Source organism: Somniosus microcephalus, unplaced genomic scaffold, assembly GCF_052327205.1.
Source record: "Somniosus microcephalus isolate GS21.2 unplaced genomic scaffold, FLI_Smic_1.0 unresolved_chr2, whole genome shotgun sequence".
Classification (NCBI taxonomy): Eukaryota; Metazoa; Chordata; class Chondrichthyes; order Squaliformes; family Somniosidae; genus Somniosus; species Somniosus microcephalus.
In genome coordinates, this window is record NW_028225180.1 from 56,532,630 (window position 1) to 56,555,349 (window position 22,720).

At 44.6% G+C, this 22,720-nt stretch overlaps 1 protein-coding gene across 1 annotated transcript; it reads right to left on the reverse strand.

The window, feature by feature from the left end:
- Positions 1-17,865: 17,865 nt before the first annotated feature.
- LOC147092677 (uncharacterized) lies at positions 17,866-20,088 on the reverse strand. The gene has a single exon (XM_085975983.1). It carries the CDS (start codon positions 20,077-20,079, stop codon positions 19,186-19,188), a length of 894 nt encoding a protein of 297 aa, XP_085832109.1. The 5' UTR covers positions 20,080-20,088; the 3' UTR covers positions 17,866-19,185.
- Between the last annotated feature and the right edge of the window lie 2,632 nt (positions 20,089-22,720).

Here is a 22,720-nt window from a genome sequence, read left to right on the forward strand (position 1 = left end):
TACATTGTATGGACCCCATGCTGAACCTCAGATTTGAGTGTTTGGTGGGCCGGTTTAGGGGTAGATTTACACTGTATGCACCCCATGCTGTACCTGAGCTGGGAGTGTTTGATAGGACGACGTAGAGGTTGTTTTGCTCTGTATGAAGCCCAGGCTGCACCTGAGCAAGGAGTGTTTAATGGGCCGATGTATGGTTAGTTTTACTCTCTGTGTACCCCAAGCTGTACCTGAGCTGGAAGTCGTTGATGGGCCGGTGAAGGGGTAGTTTCACTCTGAATATACCCGATGCTCCACCCGAGTTGGGAGTTTTTGATCGGCCAGTGTTGGTGTAATTTTACTCTGTACGTACCCCGTGCTGAAGCTCAGATTTGAGTGTTTGATGGGCCGGTTTAGGGGTGGTATGACACTGTATGTACCCCATGCTCTACCTGAGCTGGGAGTGTGTGATAGGACGATGTACATAAGAACATAAGAAATATGAGCAGGAGCAGGCCAATCGGCCCCTCGAGTCTGCTCCACCATTCAATAAGTTCATGGCTGATCTGATCCTAACCTCAATCTTCTATCACTCTCAATCTCACCCGAACCCATGTGATCTCCCGGGAGAGGCGAAAAAACAGGTAAAAAACCAATGGCCAATTTGGGAGAAAAAAATCTGGGAAATTCCGCTCCGAACCATCTAGGCGATCGAAACTCGTCCAGGAGATCACACTGTCCCTATATTTTCTACAGTATTTACCTTCTGTAAAGGCGATCTCCACCCCAGCCAGGAACAGTTATAAAACCATCTCCTGAAATCTAACACAGAATTAGAACACAAGAAGTAGGAGCAGAACCAGGCTACACGGCCCCTGGGCCCGCTAAACTACCGACAGGGCCATGACCATTCCGAACCTAAACTCATGTCCAATTTCCTGCCTGCTCCCCATAACCCTTAATTCCCTTTACTTCTAGGAAACTATCTATTTCTGCTTTAAATTTATTAATGATGTAGCTTCCACAGCTTTCTGGGGCAGCAAATTCCACAAACCTACCACCCTCTGAGTGAAGAAGTTTCTCCTCATCTCAGTTTTGAAAAAGCAGCCCCTTATTCTAAAATTATGCCCCCTAGTTCTAGTTTCACCCATCATTGGGAACATCCTCACCGCATCCACCCGATCAAGCCCCTTCACAATCTTATGTTTCAATAAGATCGCCTCTCATTCTTCTGAACTCCAATGAGTAGATTCCCAATCTACTCAACCTCTCCTCATATGACCACCCCCTCATCCCCGGGATTAACCGAGTGAACCTTCTTTGTACTGACTCGAGAGCAAGTATGTATTTTCTTAAGTATGGACACCAAAACTGGATGCAGTATTCCAGGTGCGGTCTCACCAATACCTTGTATAACTGCAGCAATACCTCTCTGTTTTTATATTCTATCCCTCTAGCAATAAAAGCCAACATTCCATTGGCCTTCTTGATCACTTGCTGCACCTGCATACTAACTTTTTGAGTTTCGTGCACCAGGACCCCAGATCCCTTTGTACTACAGTACTTTCCAGTTTCTTGCCATTAAGATAATAACTTGCTCTATGATTTTTCCTGCCAAAGTGCATAACCTCACACTTTCCAGTATTGTATTCCATCTGCCAAATCTCTGCCCACTTACTTAGCCTGTCTATGTCACTTTGCAGGTTTTTTATGTCCTCCTCACTCGCTACTTTCCCTCCCATCTTTGTATCATCTGCAAACTTTGATATGATACACTCGGTCCCCTCCTCCAAATATTTAATATAGATTGTAAAGAGTTCGGGACCCAGCACTGACCCCTGCGGAACACCACTAGTTACTGATTGCCAGTCTGAGAATGAACCATTTAACCCAACTCTCTGCTTTCTGTTAGAGAGCCAATCCTCCACCCACGCCAGAATATCAACCCCAATCCCGTGATTTTTTATCTTGAGCAATAATCTTTCGTGTGGCACCTTGTCTAAATACACTACGTCCACCGGTTCTCCTTTATCCACCCTGTATCTTACTTCCTCACAGAACTCAAGCAAATTTGTCAAGCAAGACTTCCCCTTCATGAAACCAAGCTGACTTTGTCCTATTAAATTATGTTTATCCAAATGTCCCGTTACTGTCTCCTTAATAATGGACTCTAACATTTTACCAACCACAGATGTTAGGCTAACAGGTCTATAGTTTCCAGCCTTCTGCCTACTACCCTTTTTAAATAAGGGTGTTACATTAGCAGTTTTCCAATCTGCCGGGACCTTTGCTGAGTCCAGGGAGTTTTGGAAAATTATTACCAATGCATCCACAATCCCTACCGCCACTTCCATCAAGACCTTAGGATGTAAGCCATCAGGTCCAGGGGATTTATCTGGCTTGAGTCCAATTATTTTACCAAGTACCACTTCCTTAGTGATTATAATCGTCTTTAGCTCCTCTCCCCCTAGAGCCCCCTGTTTGTCCAGTGTTGGGATATTCTTAGTGTCCTCTACCGTAAAGACTGATACAAAATATTTGTTCAGCGTTTTTGCCATCTCCATGTTTCCCACCATTAAATAGGGGTAGATTTACTCTGTAGGAACCCCAGGCTGCACCTGATCTGGGAATGTTTGTTGGGCCGGTGTAGAGATGGTTTTACTATGTACGGAACCCATGCTGCACCTGAGCTGGGAGTTTTTGATGGGCTGGTGTGGAGTAAGATTTACACTTCATGTACCCCATGCTGTACATGAGCTGGGAGTGTTGGATGGGCCTGTATAGGTGTAGTTTTACACTATGCACCCCATGCTGTACTTGAGCTGAGACTGTTTGATGGGCCCTTTAGGGGTAGATTTGCGCTGTATGTACCCCATCCTTTACCAGGTCTGGGAGTGTATGATGGGCTGGTGTAGGAGAAGTTTTACACTGTATGTACCCAATGTTGTACCTTGGCCTGGAGTGTTTGATGGGCTGTTATAGGGGTAGTTTTACTCTCTATGTACCCCATGCTCTACCTGAACTGGGAGTGTTTTGATGGGCCGGTGTAGCTGCAATTTTACACTGTATGTACCCCAAACTGTACTTGAGCTGGGAGTGTTCGATGGGCCAGTGAAGACAGATTTTCTCTGTATGTAAGCATACGTCACATGTGCTGGGAGTGTTTGATGGACGGTGTAGGGGTAATCTTACTTTGAATGCACCTATGCTGTACATGAGCTGTTTGTGTTCGATAGGCCGGTTTAGGGGAATTTTTACTCTGTATGTATCCCATGCTGTACCTGAGCTGCGAGTTTATGATTTGCCAGTTTAGGGATAGATTTACCCTGTATGTACCCCATACTTACCAGATCTGGGAGTATATGAAGGGACGGGGTAGGCGTAGTTTTCACTCTATGTACCCCATGCTGCACCTGAGCTGGGAGTGTTTGATGGGCCAGTGTAGGGGTAGATTTACTCTGTATGTACCCCATGCTGTACCTGAGCTGGGCGTGTTTGATGGGCCGGTGCAGAGATGGGATTACTCTGTACGTAACCCATGATGAACCTGAGCTGGGAGTGTTTGATGGGACGATGTTGGGGTTGTTTTACTCTATGTACCCCATGCTGTACCTGGTCTGGGAATGTTTGATGGGCCGGTGCAGAGATGGGATTACTCTGTATGTAACCCATGGTGGATCTGAAGTGGGAGTGTTTGATGGGCTGGTGTAGTGGTAGTTTTAATCTGTATGTATCGCATGCTGTACCTCAGCTGGGAGTATTGATTGGCCGGTGTACAGGTAGTTTTACTCTGTATGTACCCCATGCTGTACCTGAGCTGGGCGTGTTTGATAGGCCGGCGGAGAGATGGGTTTACTCTGTACGTAACCCATGATGAACCTGAACTGGGAGTGTTTGCTGGGCCGGTGTATGGGTACATTTACTCTCTACATACCCCATGCTGTACCTGAGCAGGGACTGTTTGATGGGCTGGTGAAGAGGAAGATTTACAATTCATGTACCCAATGCTGTGCATGAGCTGGGAGTGTTGGATGGGCCTGTGTAGGGGCAGTTTTACACTGTATGTACTCCATGCTGTACTTGAACTGGGAGTGTTTGATGGGCCGGTGTAGGCGTAGATTTACTCTGTATGCATTCCATGCTTTAACAGATCTGAGACTGTATGATGGGCTGGTGTAGGGTTAGTTTTACACTGCATGTTCCCTAAGTTTTACCTGAGCTTGGAGTGTTTGATGGGCCGGTATAGCGGTACTTTTACTCTGTATGTACCCCATGCTGCGCCTGAGCTGGGAGTGTTTGATCGGCCGGCGTAGGGGTAGTTTTACACTTTATGTAACCCATGCTATACTTGAGCTCAGAGTGTTTCATGGGCTGGTGTAGGCGTAGTTTTACTCTGCATGTACGCCAACCGTAACTGAGCTGGGAGTGTTTGATGGGCTGGTGTAGAGGTAGATTTCTCCGTATGTAACCCATGCTGCACCTGAGCTGGGAGTGTTTGATGGACGGCGTTGTGTTAATCTTACTCTGAATGCACCCATGCTGTACATGAGCTTGGAGTGTTTGATGGGCCAGTTCATGGGCAGTTTTACTCTGTATGTACCCCATGCTGTACCTGAGCTGGGAGTGTATGATGGGCTGGTGTACGGATAGATTTACTCTGTATGTTCCCCATGCTCTACCAGATCTGGGAGTGTTTGATGGGCCGGTGTAGGGGAATTTTACTCTGTATGTACCCCATGCTGTACTTCAGCTTGGAGTGTTTGATGGTCCTCTGTAGGGGTAGATTTACTCTGTATGTACCCCATGCTGTATCAGATCTGGGTGTTTTTCTTGGGCTGGTGTAGGGGTAGTTTTACTCTGAATGGACCCGATGCTCTACGTGAGCTGGGAGTTGTTGATGGGCCGATATAGAAGTATATTTACTCTGTGTGTACCCCATGCTGTACCTGATCTGGGAATGTTTGATGGGTCAGTTTAGGGGAAGTTTAACTCTCTCTGTACCCCATGCTGTACCTGAGCTGGCAGTGTTTGATGGGATTGTTTAGGGGTAGTTTTACTCTTTATTTAGCCCATGCTGTACCTTAGCTCGGAGTATTTGATGGGCTGGTGTACGGATTGATTTACTCCGTATTTAACCAATGCTGAATCTGAGCTGGGAGTGTTTCATGCGCCGGTGTAGAGGTAGTTTTACTCTGTATGTACCCCATGCTTTACCAGAGCTGGGCGTGTTTGATGGGCCGGTGTAGAGATGGCTTTTCTCTGTACATAACCAAAGATGAACATGGATTGGGAGTTTTTGATGGGACGATGTAGGGGTAGTTTTTATCTGTATGGGCCCCATGCTGTACCTGAGCTGGGAATGTTTGATGAGCCGGTATAGAGGTAGTTTAGCCCTGTATGTACCCCATGCTGTGCCTGAGCTGGCTGTGTTTAATACGCCGATGTAGGGGTAGTTTTACTGTGTATGTACCCTAAGATGAACCTCAGATTTGAATGTTTGATGGGCTGGTATAGTGGTAGTTTTACTCTGTAAGTAACCCATGCTGTACCTGAGCTGCGATTTTTTGTTGGGCCGCTTTAGGAATAGTTATATTCTGTATGTACCCCATGCTGAACCTGAGCTGGGCGTGTTAGATGGGCCGGTGTAGTGGTAGTTTTACTCTGTGTGTACCCCATGCTGTATCTGGGCTGGGAAACTTTTGATGGGCCAGTGTAGGGGTAGTATTACTCTCTTTGTTCCCCATGGTGTAACTGAGCTGGGAGTGTTGGAAGTGCCGATGTAGGGCTATTTTAACACTGCATGTACCCCATGCTGTACCTCAGCTGGGTGTGTTTTTTGGGCCGGTGTAGAGAGGGGTTTACTCTGTACGTAACCCACGATGAACCTGAACTGGGAGTGTTTGATGGGCCGGTGTAGGGGTTGTTTTACTCTCTATGTGCCCCATGCTGTACCTGAGCTGCGAGTGTTTGATGGGCCGGTGTAGAGGAAGATTTACAATCCATGTACCCCATGCTGTACATGAGCTGGGAGTGTTGGATCGGCCGGTGTAGGGGCAGTTCTACACTATGTACCCCATGCTGTACTTGAACTGGGAGTGCTTGATGGGCCGGTGCAGGGGTAGATTTACTCTGTATGTACCCCATGCTTTAACAGATCTGGGAGTGTATGATGCGCTGGTGTAGGTTTAGTTTTACAATGCATGTTCCCTATCATGTACCTGAGCTTGGAGTGTTTGATGGGCCAGTGTAGGGGTAGTTTTACTCTGTATGTACCCCATGCTGTACCTGAGCTGGGAGTGTTTGATGGGCCAGTGTAGGGGTAGTTTTACACTATGTACCACATGGTATATTTGAGCTGGGAATGTTTCATGGGCCGGTGTAGGGTAAGATTTTTTCTGTATGTAACCCATGCTGCACCTGAGCTGCGAGTGTTTGATAGACGGCGTAGGTGTGATCTTACTCTGTATGCACCCATGTGGTATATGAGATGGGAGTGTTTGATAGGCCGGATAAGGGCAATTTTACTCTGTATGTACCCCATGCTGTACCTGAGCTGGGAGTTTATGATGGGCTGGTGTCCGGATAGATTAACTCTGTATGTATCCCATGCTTTACCAGATCTGGGAGTGTATGATGGGCCGGGGTAGTGGGAGTTTTACACTGTATTTACCCCATGCTGTACTTGAGCTGGGAGTGTTTGATGGTGCGGTGTAGGGGTAGATTTACTCTGTATGTACCCCATGCTGCACCAGGTCTGGGTGTTTTTGATGGGCTGGTGTAGAGGTAGTTTTTCTCTGAATGTACCTCATGCTGTACCTGAGCTGGGAGTGTTTGATGGGCCGGTGTAGGGGTAATTTTACACTGTATGTTCCCCATGCTGTACCTGATGTGGGAGTGTTCAATAGGCCGGTGTAGGGGTAGTTATACATTGTATATACCCCATGCTGTACCTGAGCTGAGAGTGTTTCATGGACTGATGTAGGGGTAGTTTTACTCTGTGTGTACCCCATGCTGTACCTGATCTGGGAGTATTTGACGGGCCGGTGTAGTGGTAGTTTTACTCTTTATTTACCCCATGCTGCATCTGAGCTGGGAGTGTTGATGCGCCGGTGTAGAGATGATTTTACTCTCTACCTAACCCATGATGAACCTGAAATGGGAATGTTTGATGGGCCAGTGTAGGGGTAGTTTTACTCTGTATGGACCCCATGCTGTACCTGAGCTGGGAGTGTTTGATGAGCCGGTGTAGGGGTAGTTTTACACTTTATGTAACCCATGCTATATTTGAGCTCGGAGTGTTTCATGGGCTGGTGTAGGGGTAGTTTTACTCTGCATGTACGCCAACTGTAACTGAGCTGGGAGTTTTTGATGGGCTGGTGTAGAGGTAGATTTCTCCGTATGTAACCCATGCTGCACCTGAGCTGGGAGTGTTTGATGGACGGCGTTGTGTTAATCTTACTCTGAATGCACCCATGCTGTACATGAGCTGGGAGTGTTTGATGGGCCAGTTCATGGGCAGTTTTACTCTGTGTGTATCCCATGCTGTACCTGAGCTGGGAGTGTTTGATGGGCCGGTGTAGGGGTAATTTTACACTGTATGTTCCCCATGTTGTACCTGATGTGGGAGTGTTCAATAGGCCAGTGTAGGGGTAGTTATACATTGTATATACCCCATGCTGTACCTGAGCTGAGAGTTTTTCATGGGCCGATGTACGGGTAGTTTTACTCTGTGTGTACCCCATGCTGTACCTGATCTGGGAGTATTTGACGGGCTGGTGTAGTGGTAGTTTTACTCTTTATTTACCCCATGCTGCATCTGAGCTGGGAGTGTTGATGCGCCGGTGTAGAGATGATTTTACTCTCCACGTAACCCATGATGAACCTGAAATGGGAATGTTTGATGGGCCAGTGTAGGGGTAGTTTTACTCAGTATGGACCCCATGCTGTACCTGAGCTGGGAGTGTTTGATGAGCCGGTGTAGAAGTAGCTTTTATCTGTATATACCCTATGCTGTACCTCAGATTTGAATGTTTGATGGGCTGGACTAGGGATAGATTTACTCAGTATGTACCCCATGCTGTACCTGGGCTCGGAATCTTTTGATGGGCAGGTGTAGGGGTAGTATTACTCTGTTTCCCATGGTGTAACTGAGCTGGCAGTGTTTGAAGCGCCGATGCAGGGGTATTTTAACACTGCATGTACCCCATGCTGTACCTCAGCTGGGCGTGTTGGTTGGGCCGGTGTAGAGATGGGTTTTCTCTGTATGTAGCCCATGATGAATCTAAACTGGGAGCGTTTGATTGGCCGGTGTAGGGGTTGTTTTAGTCTCTATATACCCCATGCGTTACCTGAGCTGGGAGTGTTTATGGGCCGGTGCAGAGGAAGATATACAATTCGTGTACCTATGCTGTACATGAGCTGGGAGTGTTGGATGTGCCGGTGTAGGGGTAGTTTTAATCTATGTACCCCATGCTGTACCTGGTCTGGGAGTGTTTGATGGGCCGGTGTGGAGTTGTTTTACTCTGTATGTGCTCCATGCTGTACCTGAGCTGGGAGTATCAGATGGGCTGGTGTAGGGGTAGTTTTACACTGTATGTACCCCATGCTGAACCTGAGCTGGGAATTTTTTGATGGGCCGGTGTAGGGGTAGTATTACTCTGTTTGATCCCCATGGTGAAACTGAGCTGGGAGTGTTTGATGGGCCAATGTTGGGGTAGATTTACTCTGTTTGCTGACCATGCTGTACCTGACCTGGGTGTATTGGATGTGCCGGTGTAGGAGTAGATGTACTCTGTATGTTCCCCATGCTGTACCTGAACTGGGCGTGTTTGATGATCCGATGTAGGGGTAGTTTTACTCTGTATGTACCCAATGCTGTACCTGAGCTGGCAGTTTTTGAAGGGCGGGTTAGGGATTGCTGTACTCTGTATATACTCTATGCTGTACATGAGCTGGCAGTGACTGATGGGCCGGTGTAGTGGTAATTTTTTCACTTTATGTACCCTATGTTGTGCCTGAGCTGTGAGTGTTGATTGGCCGGTGTAGAGCTCATTTTACTCTGTCTGTTCCCCATGCTGATCCACAGCTGGTAGTGTTTGATGGGCAGATGTAGAGGTAGTTATACTCTCTATGTACCCCATGGTGAAGCTGAGCTGGGTGTATTTGATGGGCTGGTGTAGGGGTAGTTTAATCCTGTATGTACCCCATGCTGTACCTGAGCTGTGAGTGTTTGATGGGCCGATGTAGGGGTAGTTTTAATCTGTATGTACCCTAAGCTGAACCTCAGATTTGAGTGTTTGTTGGGCTTGTTTAGGGGTAGTTTTACTCTGTATGTAACCCATTTTGTACCTTGACGGGGAGTTTTGGATGGGCCGGTGTAGGGGTAGTATTACTCTCTATGTACCCCATGCTGCACCACAGCTGGGAGTGTTTGATGGGCCAGTGTAGTGGCAGTTATACTCTCTATGTACCCCATGCTGTAGCTGAGCTTGGAGTATTTGATGGGCTGCTGTAGAGATGATTTTACTCTGTATGTAACCCAAGCTGTACATGAATTACGTGTGTTGTTGGGCCGGTGTAGGGGTAGTATTACTCTTTATGGAGCCCATGCTGTCCCTGGGCTAGGAGTGTTTGATGGGCCGGTGTTGGTGTAGTCTTACTCTGTATGTACCCCATGGTTTGCCTGACCTGGGAGTGTCTGATGGACTGGTGTAGGGGTAGATTAACTCTGCATGTATGCCAAGATGTAACTGAGCTGGGAGTGTTTGATGGGCCATTGTAAAGGTAGTTCTACTCTGTATGTACCCCATGCTTTAACTGAGTAGCTAGTGTTTGATAAGGCTGTGTAGTTGTAATTTTAACCTGCATGTACTATGTATGCCATGCTGTTCCTGAGCTGGGAATGCTTGTTGGGCCGGTTTAGGGGTAGATTTACTCTGTATGTACCCCATGCTGTAACTGAGCTGGGAGTGTTTGATGGGCCAGTTGTAGGGGTAGCTTTGAACTGTATGAACCTCATGCTGAACCTGAGCTTTGAGTACTTGATGGACTGGTGTATGGTTACTATTACCCGGTATGTGGGAGTGTTTAAACTAAAATGGCAAGGGGTTGGGAACTTGAGCAGGGAGACAGAGGAATGGGAAACAAGGATAGAAGCAGAAGAAAGGAAGGAGAAAAAGAAAGGTGGCAGTCAGAGAAATCAAGGGATTAAGTCAAGCATGGCCACAGTAAATAATAATTCTAAAAGGTGTAATAGAGTAAAATAAACAAGCCTGAAGTCCTTGTGTCTTAATGCAAGGAACATTCTTAATACAGTGGATGAATTTGCTGCACAAATAGAGCTAAATGGATATGATATGATTGGGATTACGGAAACATGGCTCCAGGGTGACCAAGGCTGGGAACTCAACGTCCAGGGTTATTCAATATTCAGGAAAGAGGCAAAAAAGAAAAGGAGGCGTGTTAGCATTGCTGCTTGAAGAGGGTATTAACACAATTGAAAGGAAGGATATTAGCTTGAAGATGTGGAGTCTGTATGGGTAGAACTGAGACATACCAAGGGGCAGAAAACGTTACTGTGATTGGTATACAGACCTCCAAACGGTCATGTGGATGTTGGGGATGGCATTAAATGGGAAATTAGAGACACGTGCAATAAGGTCACAGCAGTTATCATGGGTGACTTTAATGTACATATAGTTTGGGCTAACCAAATTAGTAACAACACTGTGGAGGAGGAATTCATGGAGTGTATACGGGATGGTTTCCTGGACCAATATGTCGAGGAATCAACTAGAGATCAAGCCATCTTAGACTGGGTATTATGTAATGAGAAATGATTAATTAGCAATCTTGTGCGAGGCCCCTTGGTTTGGAGTGATCATAATATGATAGAGTTCCTCATGGAGATGGCGAGTGAAGTATTTGACTCAGAGACTAGGGTCCTGAATTTAAATAAAGAAAACTACGATGATATGAGGCACGAGTTGGGTAGGATTGATTGAGGAATGTTACTCAAAGTGTTGACGGTGGATAGGCAATGGCAAACATTCAAAGATCGCATGGATGAACTGTTCATCACTGTTTGGCATAAAAATAAAACAAAAAACGTAAATCAACCATAGCTAACAAGGGAAATTAGGGATAGCATAAGATCCAAGGAGAAGACATATACATTGGCCAGAAAAAGCAGTAAAACTGAGGATTGGGAGCAGCTTAGGATTCGGCAAAGGATGACAAAGCGATTAATTAAGAGGGGGAAAATAGAGTATGAGAGTAAGCTTTCAGGGAACATAAACACTGAATGTAAAAGGTTTTATAGATATGTGAAGAGAAAAAGATTGGTGAAGTCAAGCGTAGGTCCTTTACAGTCAGATTCAAGGGAATTTATAATGGGGAACAAAGAAATGGTTGACCAATGAAATACATACTTTGGTTCTGTCTTCACAAAGAAGGACACAAATAACCTCCCAGAGATGTCATGGAACATAGCGTGTAATGAGAATATTGGAAGGGAAATGGTGTTATGGAAATTGACGGGATTGAAGACCGATAAATCCCATCAGCCTGATAATTTACATCCTAGGGTACTTAAGGAAGTGGCCCTAGAAATAGTAGATGCATTGCTGGTCATCTTCCAAAATTCGATAGACTCTGGAACAGTTCCCATGGATTGGAGGGTAGCTAATGTTACCCCACTATTCAAAAAGGTGGTAGAGAGAAAAGGGGGAATTAAAACCAGACATCGGTAGTGGGGAAAAGGCTAGAGTCCATTATAAAAGATGTAATAGCAGAGCACTTGTAAAACAGCGACAGGATCGGACAAAGTCAACATGGATTTTCAAAAGTTAATCCTGCTTGACTAATCTACTGGAATTTTTTGAGGATGCAACTGGTAGAATAGAGAAGGGAATACCAGTGGATGTGATGTATTTGGACTTTCTGAAGGCCTTCGATAAGGTCCCACATAAGAGATTAGCATGTAAATATAATGCACATGGGATTGGGGGCAAGGTACTGACTTGGATAAAGAACTGGTTGGCAGGAAGGAAGCAAAGAGTTGGAATAAACGGGTCTTTTTCGGAGTGGCAGGCAGTGACTAGTGGGGTACCGCAGTGATCGGTCCTTAGATCCCAGCTATTCCCAATATATATATTAATGATCTAGACGAGTGAACTAGATGTAATATCTCCAAGTTTGCAGATGACACAAAGCTGGGTGGGTGTATGTGCTGTGAGGAGGATGCCGGGAAAATCCAGTATGATTTGCACAGTATGGCTGATTGGGCAGAAGCATGGCAGATGCAGTAAAATGTGCATAAATGCGAGGTTATCCACTTTGGTGGCAAAAACAGGAAGGCAGATTATTATCTGATCGGCAATAGATTGGGAGAAGGGGGAGTGAAAGGAGACCTGGTGTCCTTGTGCACCAATCGCTGAAGGTAAGCATGCAGGTGCAGCAGGCGGTTAAGAAGGCAAATGGTATGTTGGCCTTCATAGCGAGAGGGTTTGAGTACAAGAACATGGCCTTGGTGAGACCACACCTTGAGTACCGTGTGCAGTTTTGGTCGCCTTATCTGAGGAAGGATGTTCTTGCCATGGAGGGGGTGCAGCAAAGATTCACCAGACTGATACTTGGGATGGCAGAAATGACGTATGAGGAGAGATTGGGTCGATTGGACTTATACTCGCTGGAGTTTAGAAGAATGAGAGGGGATCTCATTGAAACTTAGAAAATTCTAACAGGACTGGGCAGACTAGATGCAGGAAGGATGTTCCCGATGGCCGGGGTGTCCAGAACCAGTACCGAAAGCAAAGCTGCTCGGGAGCAGCTCGTAGTCAACAACTTTACGACATGATGATAGTGTCGCCTCCGACCTCCCCCTCCCCCAACACGGCAAAGAAAAGGAACAGACACAATTTAAAGTGAAACAGTGAACGATTTTTGCCGCATCAAAGACTTTGATGTACTCTATTGATATTCTTCGTCTTTAAATACAAACTAACTATGTTCTACTTTGTAAACTTTTGCACAGATAAATTGGTTCATAAAAAATGTAAACAGTTTAATGTGACTTTTGGCTTTCTTCGTGTAATAAAGACTTTACATTCAAGTTGAAACTTGCTATTTTCGCATTTTTAAACCGTTGTAATATTTTAATTGGATGTTAATTAAAAAAAGTAGAGAAACGAATAAAGTGAGTAGGGGCTAAGGATAAGGAGCAAGCCAGTTAGGACACAGATGAGGAGGAATTTCTTCAACCAGAGAGTGTTGAACCTGTGGAATTCTCTACCACAGAAGGCAGTGGAGGCCAATTCATTATATATATATTCAAGAAGGAGTTAGATATATTTCTTAAGGCTAAAAGGATCAAGGGATATGGGGAGAAGGCAGGGACAGGGTCCTGAAATTGGATGATCAGCCATGATCGCATTGAATGTCGGAGCAGGCTCGAGGGGCCGAATGGCCTACTCCTGCTCCTATCTTCTATGTTTCTATGTACCCAATGCTGTGCCTGTGCTGGGAGTTTTTGATGGGCCGGTTTAGGGGAAGCTTTACCCTGTATCTACCCCATGCTGTACCTGCGCTGGGAGTGTTTGATGGGCCGGTGTTGGGATTATTTTACTCTGTATTTACCCCATGCTGTACCTTAGCTGAGAGTCTTAGATGGGCCGGTGTAGGGGTTGTTTTACTCCATATGCACCCCATGCTGAACCTGAACTAGGTATGTTTGATGGGCCGGTGTAGGGGTAGTTTTACTCTGTATATACCCTATGCTTTACATGAGCTGGGAGTGTTTGATAGGCCGTTGTAGGGGTAGTTTTACCCTGTATGTACCCCATGCTGTACCTCAGCTGGGATAATTTGATGGACCGGTTTGGGATAGTTTTGCTCTCCATGTATATGTTGCCTTTCAGCAGCAGCAGCAGTATCCCTATCACGAGCCAACTGCTGAAGGGCCAGAGATTGTACACCAGGGCACTTTACTTGGCCTGAGAGGATCCGGTCACGGGGAAGGTGAAAGCGCAGGAGCCAGTAGGAGCCATCTTTTACACAATTCACCTCCTTAGACCCTCAGGCACAGATGCGAGGGGAATATCTGTCAATTCCTTAATGTTTGCTGTTATTTAAATGCTGGCGTTGTGTTATGTCGTGAATTTATATTTGTGACTCATAGTTTATTTAACCATTTCATATGTATAGCCTCTATTCACTTTATTCGTTTCTCTACTTTTTTTATTAACAACCAATTAAAATATTACAACTGTTCAAAAATTAGAAAATAGCAAGTTTTCATCTTGAATGTAAAGTCTTTATTGCACTAAGAAACCCAAAAGTCACGTTAAACTGTTTACATTTTTTATCAACCAATTAACCTTTGCAAAAGTTTACAAAGTAGAAAATAGTTAGCAAACAATTTGTATTTAAAGATGAAGAACATCAATAGAGTACATCAAAGTCATTCATGCGGCAATAATCGTTCACTGTTTCACTTTAAATTGTGTCTGTTTTCATTTTCTTTGCCTTGTTGGAGAGGGGGAGGGGTAGGTCGGAGGCGGCACTCTCATCACCTCGTGAAGGTTTTGGCTGTAGCAGTTCCCGAGCAGCTTTGCTTTCGGCAGCACTTGGCTCTTCCATGTTAGACCTGGCCTCAGGGTCATTGACATCCTCCATGACCTGTATTTCAACAGGGAGCGAATATGCAGCATTAAGTGTCAGTCCTTCCCGCAGGGCAAAGTTGTGCAAAGTGCAACAGACCACTAGAATCCTTGCCACTTTCAGAGGAGAATACTGCAAGGTCCCGCATGTCCTGTCCAGGAACCAAAAGTGTGATTTCAGAACCCCGATTGTCCTCTCCACCACTTGCCGAGTGGACAAGTGTGCCTGGCTGTATCTCTCCTGAGCCTCATTATTTGACCTGCGGTATGATATTATCAGCCGCAGTTTTAGCGGGTAATCCTTGTCGTCCAATATCCATGTGGATCCTGGAGGCAATGCACTGCAGGTACTATATAAGTCCGAGTGATGGAGGACGAAGGAGTCATGAGCACTTCCCCGGTGAGCTGTATTTATGTTTAAGATCCTGAGTAGCTCATCACAGACGATTATTGCATTTAATGAATGAAACCCGCTCCTGTTGATGTAGGTCACAGGTACATCAATTGGTGCCTTCATTGAAACTTGGGTTCCATCGACGGCTGCAGTCACTTTGGGGAAACCAGCGATCCTATAAAATACAAGGGCCCTCCCCTTTTGCTGCCGAGTGGACAAGTCAAAGTCTATGAACTCTGAAGCCCTGCGGAATATAGCATCTGTGACCTGGTGAATGCATGCCCACGCAACACTCTGGGTGGTGTTTGACATTTCACCAGTGCCGGACTGAATTGACCAGCATGCAAAGAAGTTCAGTGCTGTAGTTACTTTCATGGACACTGATAAGGCAGTGCGGATCTTCGATGTCTTTGAAGGTCGTCTTTTAACATGTCACATAGTCGGCCGCTTACGTCATTACTAAAGCGCAGCCTCCTCACACACCACTCCTCCAACATCATCTCAAAATACAGCCTCTCCCTGTACACTCTCTGGTGTGAGTAGTAGTTCATCCTGATTAGGCGGCGGTCATGGTTCCTCAATCTTCTTCGTTGTTCCTGGTGTTTTCGATTCTATGTGACAGAATCACACAAAAGATCGTGGCAAATTCCTCATGAGGCATGTTTCTCCCTCACATGCTTCCTCTTTAAATAGATGCGTAAATGTAGGGGAAAAATTGAAAGAGTTGTAAAAGTTATATTAATAAAGTGAGTGGGTAGAAATTCTGGCAGTGGTGCAAAACGGGTGGTATTGGATCAGTTGCCCGTCAAACCTGCCTGATGAATATCATTTCCCGAGACCAATTTCTAAGACATCAAAAACATTTTTACAAAGTCATACACAACATTTTTAAACAGCATAAAGAAGTTAGCATTTAAAACATTCATATATTCTGTCATAATTTTAAGCATGAGTAAATGTGAACAAAATCATTTTTAAAAAGTCATTTTCAAGTTTACAAAAAATAAATCTATTTGATTAGAATGCTTACCTTGTCCAAAGCGAAAGTTTCACTTCTAATTAGCAACACTCCTCAGAACAAGATTCAAAACCAATGAAATATTTAACAAATTAAGTTGTTAAAAATTTTATTCAGGCTTTATATCCAATACCGTGTTAACTTTGAAAACTAAAACAGTCCCTTTCCAAGCCCCCTGACTTCCAGTTCTTCTTCCTGCTGCTTCTTTAGATAGAAAAAAGCCAGCGTACAGCCTGCATTCTATCATTGCAGTTGCGTCCGTAACTGCTGGCCAGTAATTGGACAATTAGCGCAAGTCTGCGCCAGCAGTGCCACTTCTCCTGCAGATGCATGCGGAATCTTGACAGATCGAAATTTCCGATTTTTAGCGCATGCGCTTCGTATGCGTATACCCGGAAGTTGTACGGCCTATTCGGACTCGTGCGCACGTTGTACGCAACCGTAGGGTCGCAAAATTCAGTTCCGTGCAAACCACTGAAACTGTTGAATTGTAGCTGGCCTCAGCACCAGAAGTTTAATTACTCTTTTCCTGTTAACAATCCTATTACAAAAAGGTACAGGAATATTCAGGACCTGAATATATGAGAGATCCTGCTCTTTATCCAATAGGTAATGTGGACCATGACGAGCTGTTTCACCTTGTCCAGAACGGCAAAACCAGAGGACATGTCCTGGGATTGGTGGGGGTAAATTCAAAACTAATTCTGGAACCGTTCTTTCAATGAGCAACTGCCTATCTATGGAACAGCCTTGCTCCTAATCGTTAGAATTAAAACTAGAGGACAGGGGAATTCAGTGGAACACGAAAAGTAAAATTAGAAATAGAATGAATGGGAATTTAGGGGATTTAGGGGAACACTGTCAATGTTACATTAGAAATGGAGAACATGAAAATTAAGTGGAACCAACGAACTGTTAATTAGAAATAGAATAAAGGGAATATAGTGGAACACAGCATTTGTTAATTAGAAATAGATGTCAGTGGCATATGACAAATTATATTAGAAATAGGCACCAGCGGGTCACAATAACCCTTCATTTAGAAGTAGGGGACAGGGGAAGACAGCAACTGGTCTATTAGAAATAGAGGACAAGGACATTCAGGGGAATAAACTAACTGTCTAATTAGAAATAGAATAAAAGGAGACATGGGGTAACACAGTAAATAACTGTTTAATTAAAAGTAGGGGACTGGGGAGACAATAACTATTTATTTAGGAATAGAGGAGACGGGAATGTCAGGGAAACACAGTAACTGTTTAATTAGAAATAGAGAAACACAAGGGATTACAACAACTCTTTCATTAGAAACAGGGGACGGGAGATCACAACCACATCACATTGAATGTGAGACGGTAATTTATGCCTTTGCTTTTTATTTTACCTGTGGAGTTTGGATGATGTGGTTGATCGCAGGCCGCCTTCTCAGGATTGTAGCTGGGTGCAAAACATCGCTGACTGATGGAACTAAATCCTCTGCCGGCTGCCTGACTCGGGCCTTAAATACTACTGGTTGTCCGCATCCAGGTAAATGAGAATGTGGCTCTTACACAAAACCGCCTGCAACTGTTCACCACTTCCCCCAAAGGCTGGATGCCAGCCGGATTGGCAGAGCCCCGGCTCCACGGGGCCCTGCAACCAAGAGGGTTTTTGCTTAGGAGAACGTCAAGGTCAAGGGGAACGTTAAAGGTTGACGGGTAAAGCGGGCTCTTAATCACAGTTAGTAAATGGAGCCCATTCACAATTCAAGTACAAAGGCTATTGTCAGCATAAGCTTTTCAATAATGCTCTCGAACATTGGATTGAGGTGTCATAGATTTATTAAGCACAAAATATATGCAATCGTACTTAAACACACAATTAAAAGGTAGAAATTAGAACCATACCTGATGATGGTTGGGTGGAGACCCAAACAAGTCACAGTCCTGAGCTCAGTATCTTAGGCCTTTACCAAACCAAATACATTAATATAACTTTTTCTCACTCCCTGTAATTAACAATTCTCGCAATTCTGCATTACATGATGATATCAAATTTAACATAAAACGCTACACTCAGATATTTTAATTGATTTATCTGATCGATAGTTTCACTCTTGGTCCATATAATTGCAATTGTACCAAGTGAAACCTTTACCATTAATACTGTCTGTTTCTGTATCTATTTTACTAATTGAGAATGATAATGGATGCCCGGATGTTTTCCTTTGCAGAACCAATTGTCTTCCCAAACGGTTTCCAAATGATGAAAGTTCCCTGAAATTGCTGAATCTGTTTGCAATGACATACGTTTAATTAAATCGCTTATTACGTCATCCTGAAACTGACCATTGTTGCAGGGTCAGCCCTGGCCCAAAAGCCCAGCGGTACTTTAAACAGACCAGTGATTCACTGCTTAACAAGACAAGGCTAAAGATTGACATTGCTACAATAGAAAGACAAACCAACACAGTATCACATTAGCAGACGTTAGAATATTCTGATTAGCGGGAAATGATTATATTCACCCGGGGTAAAGGAAAGAAAAGGAAAGATTCCTATTTATATAGCTCCTGTAACGACAACCGGACGCCCCAAAGCGCTTTACAGACAATGAAGTACATTTTGAGGGGTAACCGCTGTTCGAATGTAGGAAACACGGCAGCCAATTTGCGCACAGCAAGCTCCCACAAATAGCAATTTAATAATTACCAGATAATTTGCGTTTAATTATGTTAATTGACGGATAAATATTGGCTGTGTCACCCGGGATTACTCCCTTCGAAATAGTGCAAACGATCTTTTACGTCCACCGGAGAGGGCAGACGGAGCCACAGTTTAACGTCTCATTCGAAAGAGGGCACCTGCGACAGTGCAGCACTCCCTCAGCACTGCATTGGAGTGTCAGCCTAGATTATGGTACATTATTGAGTCTCTGCAGTGGGACTTGAAGCCACAAACTTCTGACGAGGCTGCTACCAGCTGAGCCCCGGCCGACACAGGAAAAGCAGCAGACACAAAACACTTGCCACAAAAAGCAAGAAAGGTTTTCTGATACCTGATCAATTTCACAGCCACAATCGGCTTTCGTCCTAATGGGAAGACGCCCATTCTAAAATGGAACACGGGCTGTAAATTTACGCTAGTTAAAGGAAGCTGTAGTTAATTTTTCATTTTTTTAATCAACATCAGAATCAATGTCCCTGGAGATTTCACCACCTTCTTCAGCTCTTCCCTAAATTTAGTTTGTGTAGCTGCATAAATACACGTGTTTGTACAGGAGCTTAAATACATGAGCAGATAACCGGTTTCAGTGGCGATGTAAACAGGAGATGTATAATCGGGTCGGTGAAAAATCACCAGGTTCGTAATTACAGAACTCACGGCAGATGTCAGCCACAACAATACAAAGCTGCCCGATACAACGAAAAGTAAAATGATGGATTTCCTTCGGTTCTCTATCTCTGGATCGCTCTGATTCTCACTGCTGTGACGCCGGAGTCCCCTGCGGGCTCTACTGGCCACTAAAATACATCTGACTGTTAAACAATTAAACAGTAATATCAAAGCAAATGGAAGGTATGTAATTAAAACATTTTGTAAATGGTAGTAGGCTACACCTGCAGGTGATGAGAAAAAGGCCGCACTGGGGCGGAAACCCCAGGGAACATTGTTGATTATTTGTTTGTGTTCAAAGGCAAACCAATAGGGGATGTTCTCTAAATAAACCAGGACAGAGACCGTTGTTATAACCGCGGCCGCAGTTCTCACTGTGCAATATGTTGTTTTAAACTTCTGGCAACATATAGCTACAAATCGGTCAAATGTGAAGGAGACGGTAAACCACACCGACATATCCAGGTTGGTACAAGACATGTACATCATGAACTTACAAACGGCTGTGTAGGACAGGAATGAATATGGGAAGCGTTCACTCAAAATGTGATACATGATTACATTGAGGATCATGACCAGTAGATCTGCTGTTGCCATGGCCACCATGTAGAAAGTGATACACTTAGAAAGACCGCATTTTCCTCTGGAGAGAATCACCATTGTCAACAGGTTCGCTGTAAGAAAGATGAACGAGAGTCAATAATGGGGAACGCGGATAAATCTTACATCGGAGATGAACTAATGTGTTCATACTTAGGGTCATGCGCACCTTATAACATAGACGAGCATTGACAATGTTTTTTCAAACTAAAGTAATCCTTAAACACTCAATATCGAGGGACTGACAATGCGCCATCCTTCCAGCACATTTCAGTCAGACTGTGTCAAGTTGGTGGGTAGTGATGGGTGTTGGGGAGGTCGCTCGTATTCAGTATCGGCAATGGTAACAGATAGCGACCCCCAACTCCACCGACAGCCAGGCACTGAAGGCTCAATGGAGGGGAATTTTAACCTTGGGGTACAGTGTGAAACGGGCGACAATGGATCAGCCGACCATGATACATCTCTTCCGAATGAATCTCTATCGCTATCACCACTGATACCTATATTCATGCATAAAAACAGAAAATGCTGGAAATACTCAGCAGGACAAGCATCCTCTGTGCAGAGGGAAGCAAAGTTAACGTTTCATGTCGATGCATTTCGTTAGAAATCCATTGAGGCTCCATTCAGACTTTAAAGGTGTGGTCCAGGTCAAGCCGCAGTACCTCGCAGGGACAGTACAGTTACAGATTAAAGTTCCTTAAAGGGCAGCCTTGGATGGTTCTATAATTTGTTAATTTTCACAGTCAGTAAAGAAGTGGATTCCCTTACATACTTCGAAACACATATCCCATTGCTGTGTGGAGCGCTGAACACATCCCGCCATGAGGCTGGGACCATGTGATGCACCGAGCCAATTTGATGAGTTACTGCAGCGGCACCAGGGAGCAATCGATGGAATTTTACATTTAATTTCATCAATATAATTGGCGAGCGAGGTTTCGGGAGCGGCATCAGATGTCAGCTGTATTCAATATAATTTACAAACAATTACTGGAAAGATATGACATCAAATAATATATTTAGCTGTGCCACAAACATTTGATGTAGGTCGAAACTCTGCGCTTTTTCTATATAATGGCCCCGAGGGAGCTGTTCGGTAACAGAGTGGGAGTTGGTGGAGCCGGGAAGGATCTTGGCAGCCGAGGCGAGAGGAGCAGCTCCCTGAGCGAAATAATTGCTCCAAATTTCTTTCACAGTCCTCTGATGGGTGGAGGTGGCTGCAGTCCGAGCAATTATCAACTTAATGTAGACATGAAACAATGGAACAGATGAAATGATTACCATGGGCACTAAGCAACACATTCTTTCATGATCTCTGTACTATTGGGGGGTGGCAGGGAATCAGCCTCGCCCTCCCTCAGTATATGCAGGAAGGTTGAGCTCCCGATGGCCACGATCGAGCGACCAGAACAAAGCCTCAGCGGCCACGTTGACTGATAGGATTCCCGCAGATATTCACCGACTGATCCCGGTAGATGAATGATTCTGCAAGGAGGATAATCTCGGATTCTGGTACATTAATACTGAGATAGTCAACAGTTATTAGGCAACAGAATGCATTGACTTACCGGGAGCCCCAAAGGCTGCGAGAATAGGGTAATAAATATACGTTATCTTTAAAATTGTTGGCAGTTCCATTAAAAAAACTGTGCGAAATCTGTCCAGCTTTATTGTTCGGACTGGAATGTATCTGAGACCGGTAAATACTCCTCCTTTATAGAGGAATCTGTGCCCCATCAGAAAAAAACATATTACACAATAAGTGGCGTTAGTTACAGTCACTTAACAAACATAGGGGCGATTTTCCACTTCAGTGCGCCGGGACGCAAGTGGGAAAATTGTACAGAAAGTAATCCCAGCGGGAAGGTGCCCTGCGCATGGTCCCTGAACGCTGAATGGAACATCCCTCCTTGAATCTGCCATAGGCTCTTGAGGTTTCAAATCCATTCCCTGAAACTTTTGCTCTTCCTTGGCATAAGCTACATTTGTTCTTTTTACTGTAATGATACATAGTGATGACTCCGCTTTAATATTACTGGCAATGATTCATCACTAACAATACTGGCAATGATTCATCGCTTACATTACTAGTGATGTCTCCTCTCTAACACTGCTGGCGTTGAATCTACTCTAATTTTACTGGTGCTGACTCTACTCTTATATTACTGGTGGTGAATCTACACTACCATTACTAATTTTGACCCTACACTAACGTTACTGTTGGTGAATCTACTCTAACAATACTGGTGTTGAATCCACTCTAACATTACTAGTGGTGAATCTACTCTTACATTACTGGTGGTGCCCCTACACTACCATGACTGGTGGTGACAATACTGTAACATTTCTGGTAGTGACATTACTCTAACATTACTGGTGCTGATGCTACTCTAACATTACTGGTGGTGACGCTACTCTAACATTACTGGTGCTGAGTCTTCTCGAATATTATTGGTAGTGACCCTAATCTAACATAACTGGTGGTGCCCGTACTCTAAAATTATTGGTGGTGACATTGCACTAACTTTATTGGAGGTGCACTGCTATTATATTACTGGTGGTGACTCTACGCTAATGTTACTGGTGCTGCCCCTACACTAACATTACTGGTTGTGACCCTACTCTATCATTACTGGTTGTGACTCTACTCTATCATTACTGGTGGTGACGATACTCTAACATTAATGGAGGTGAC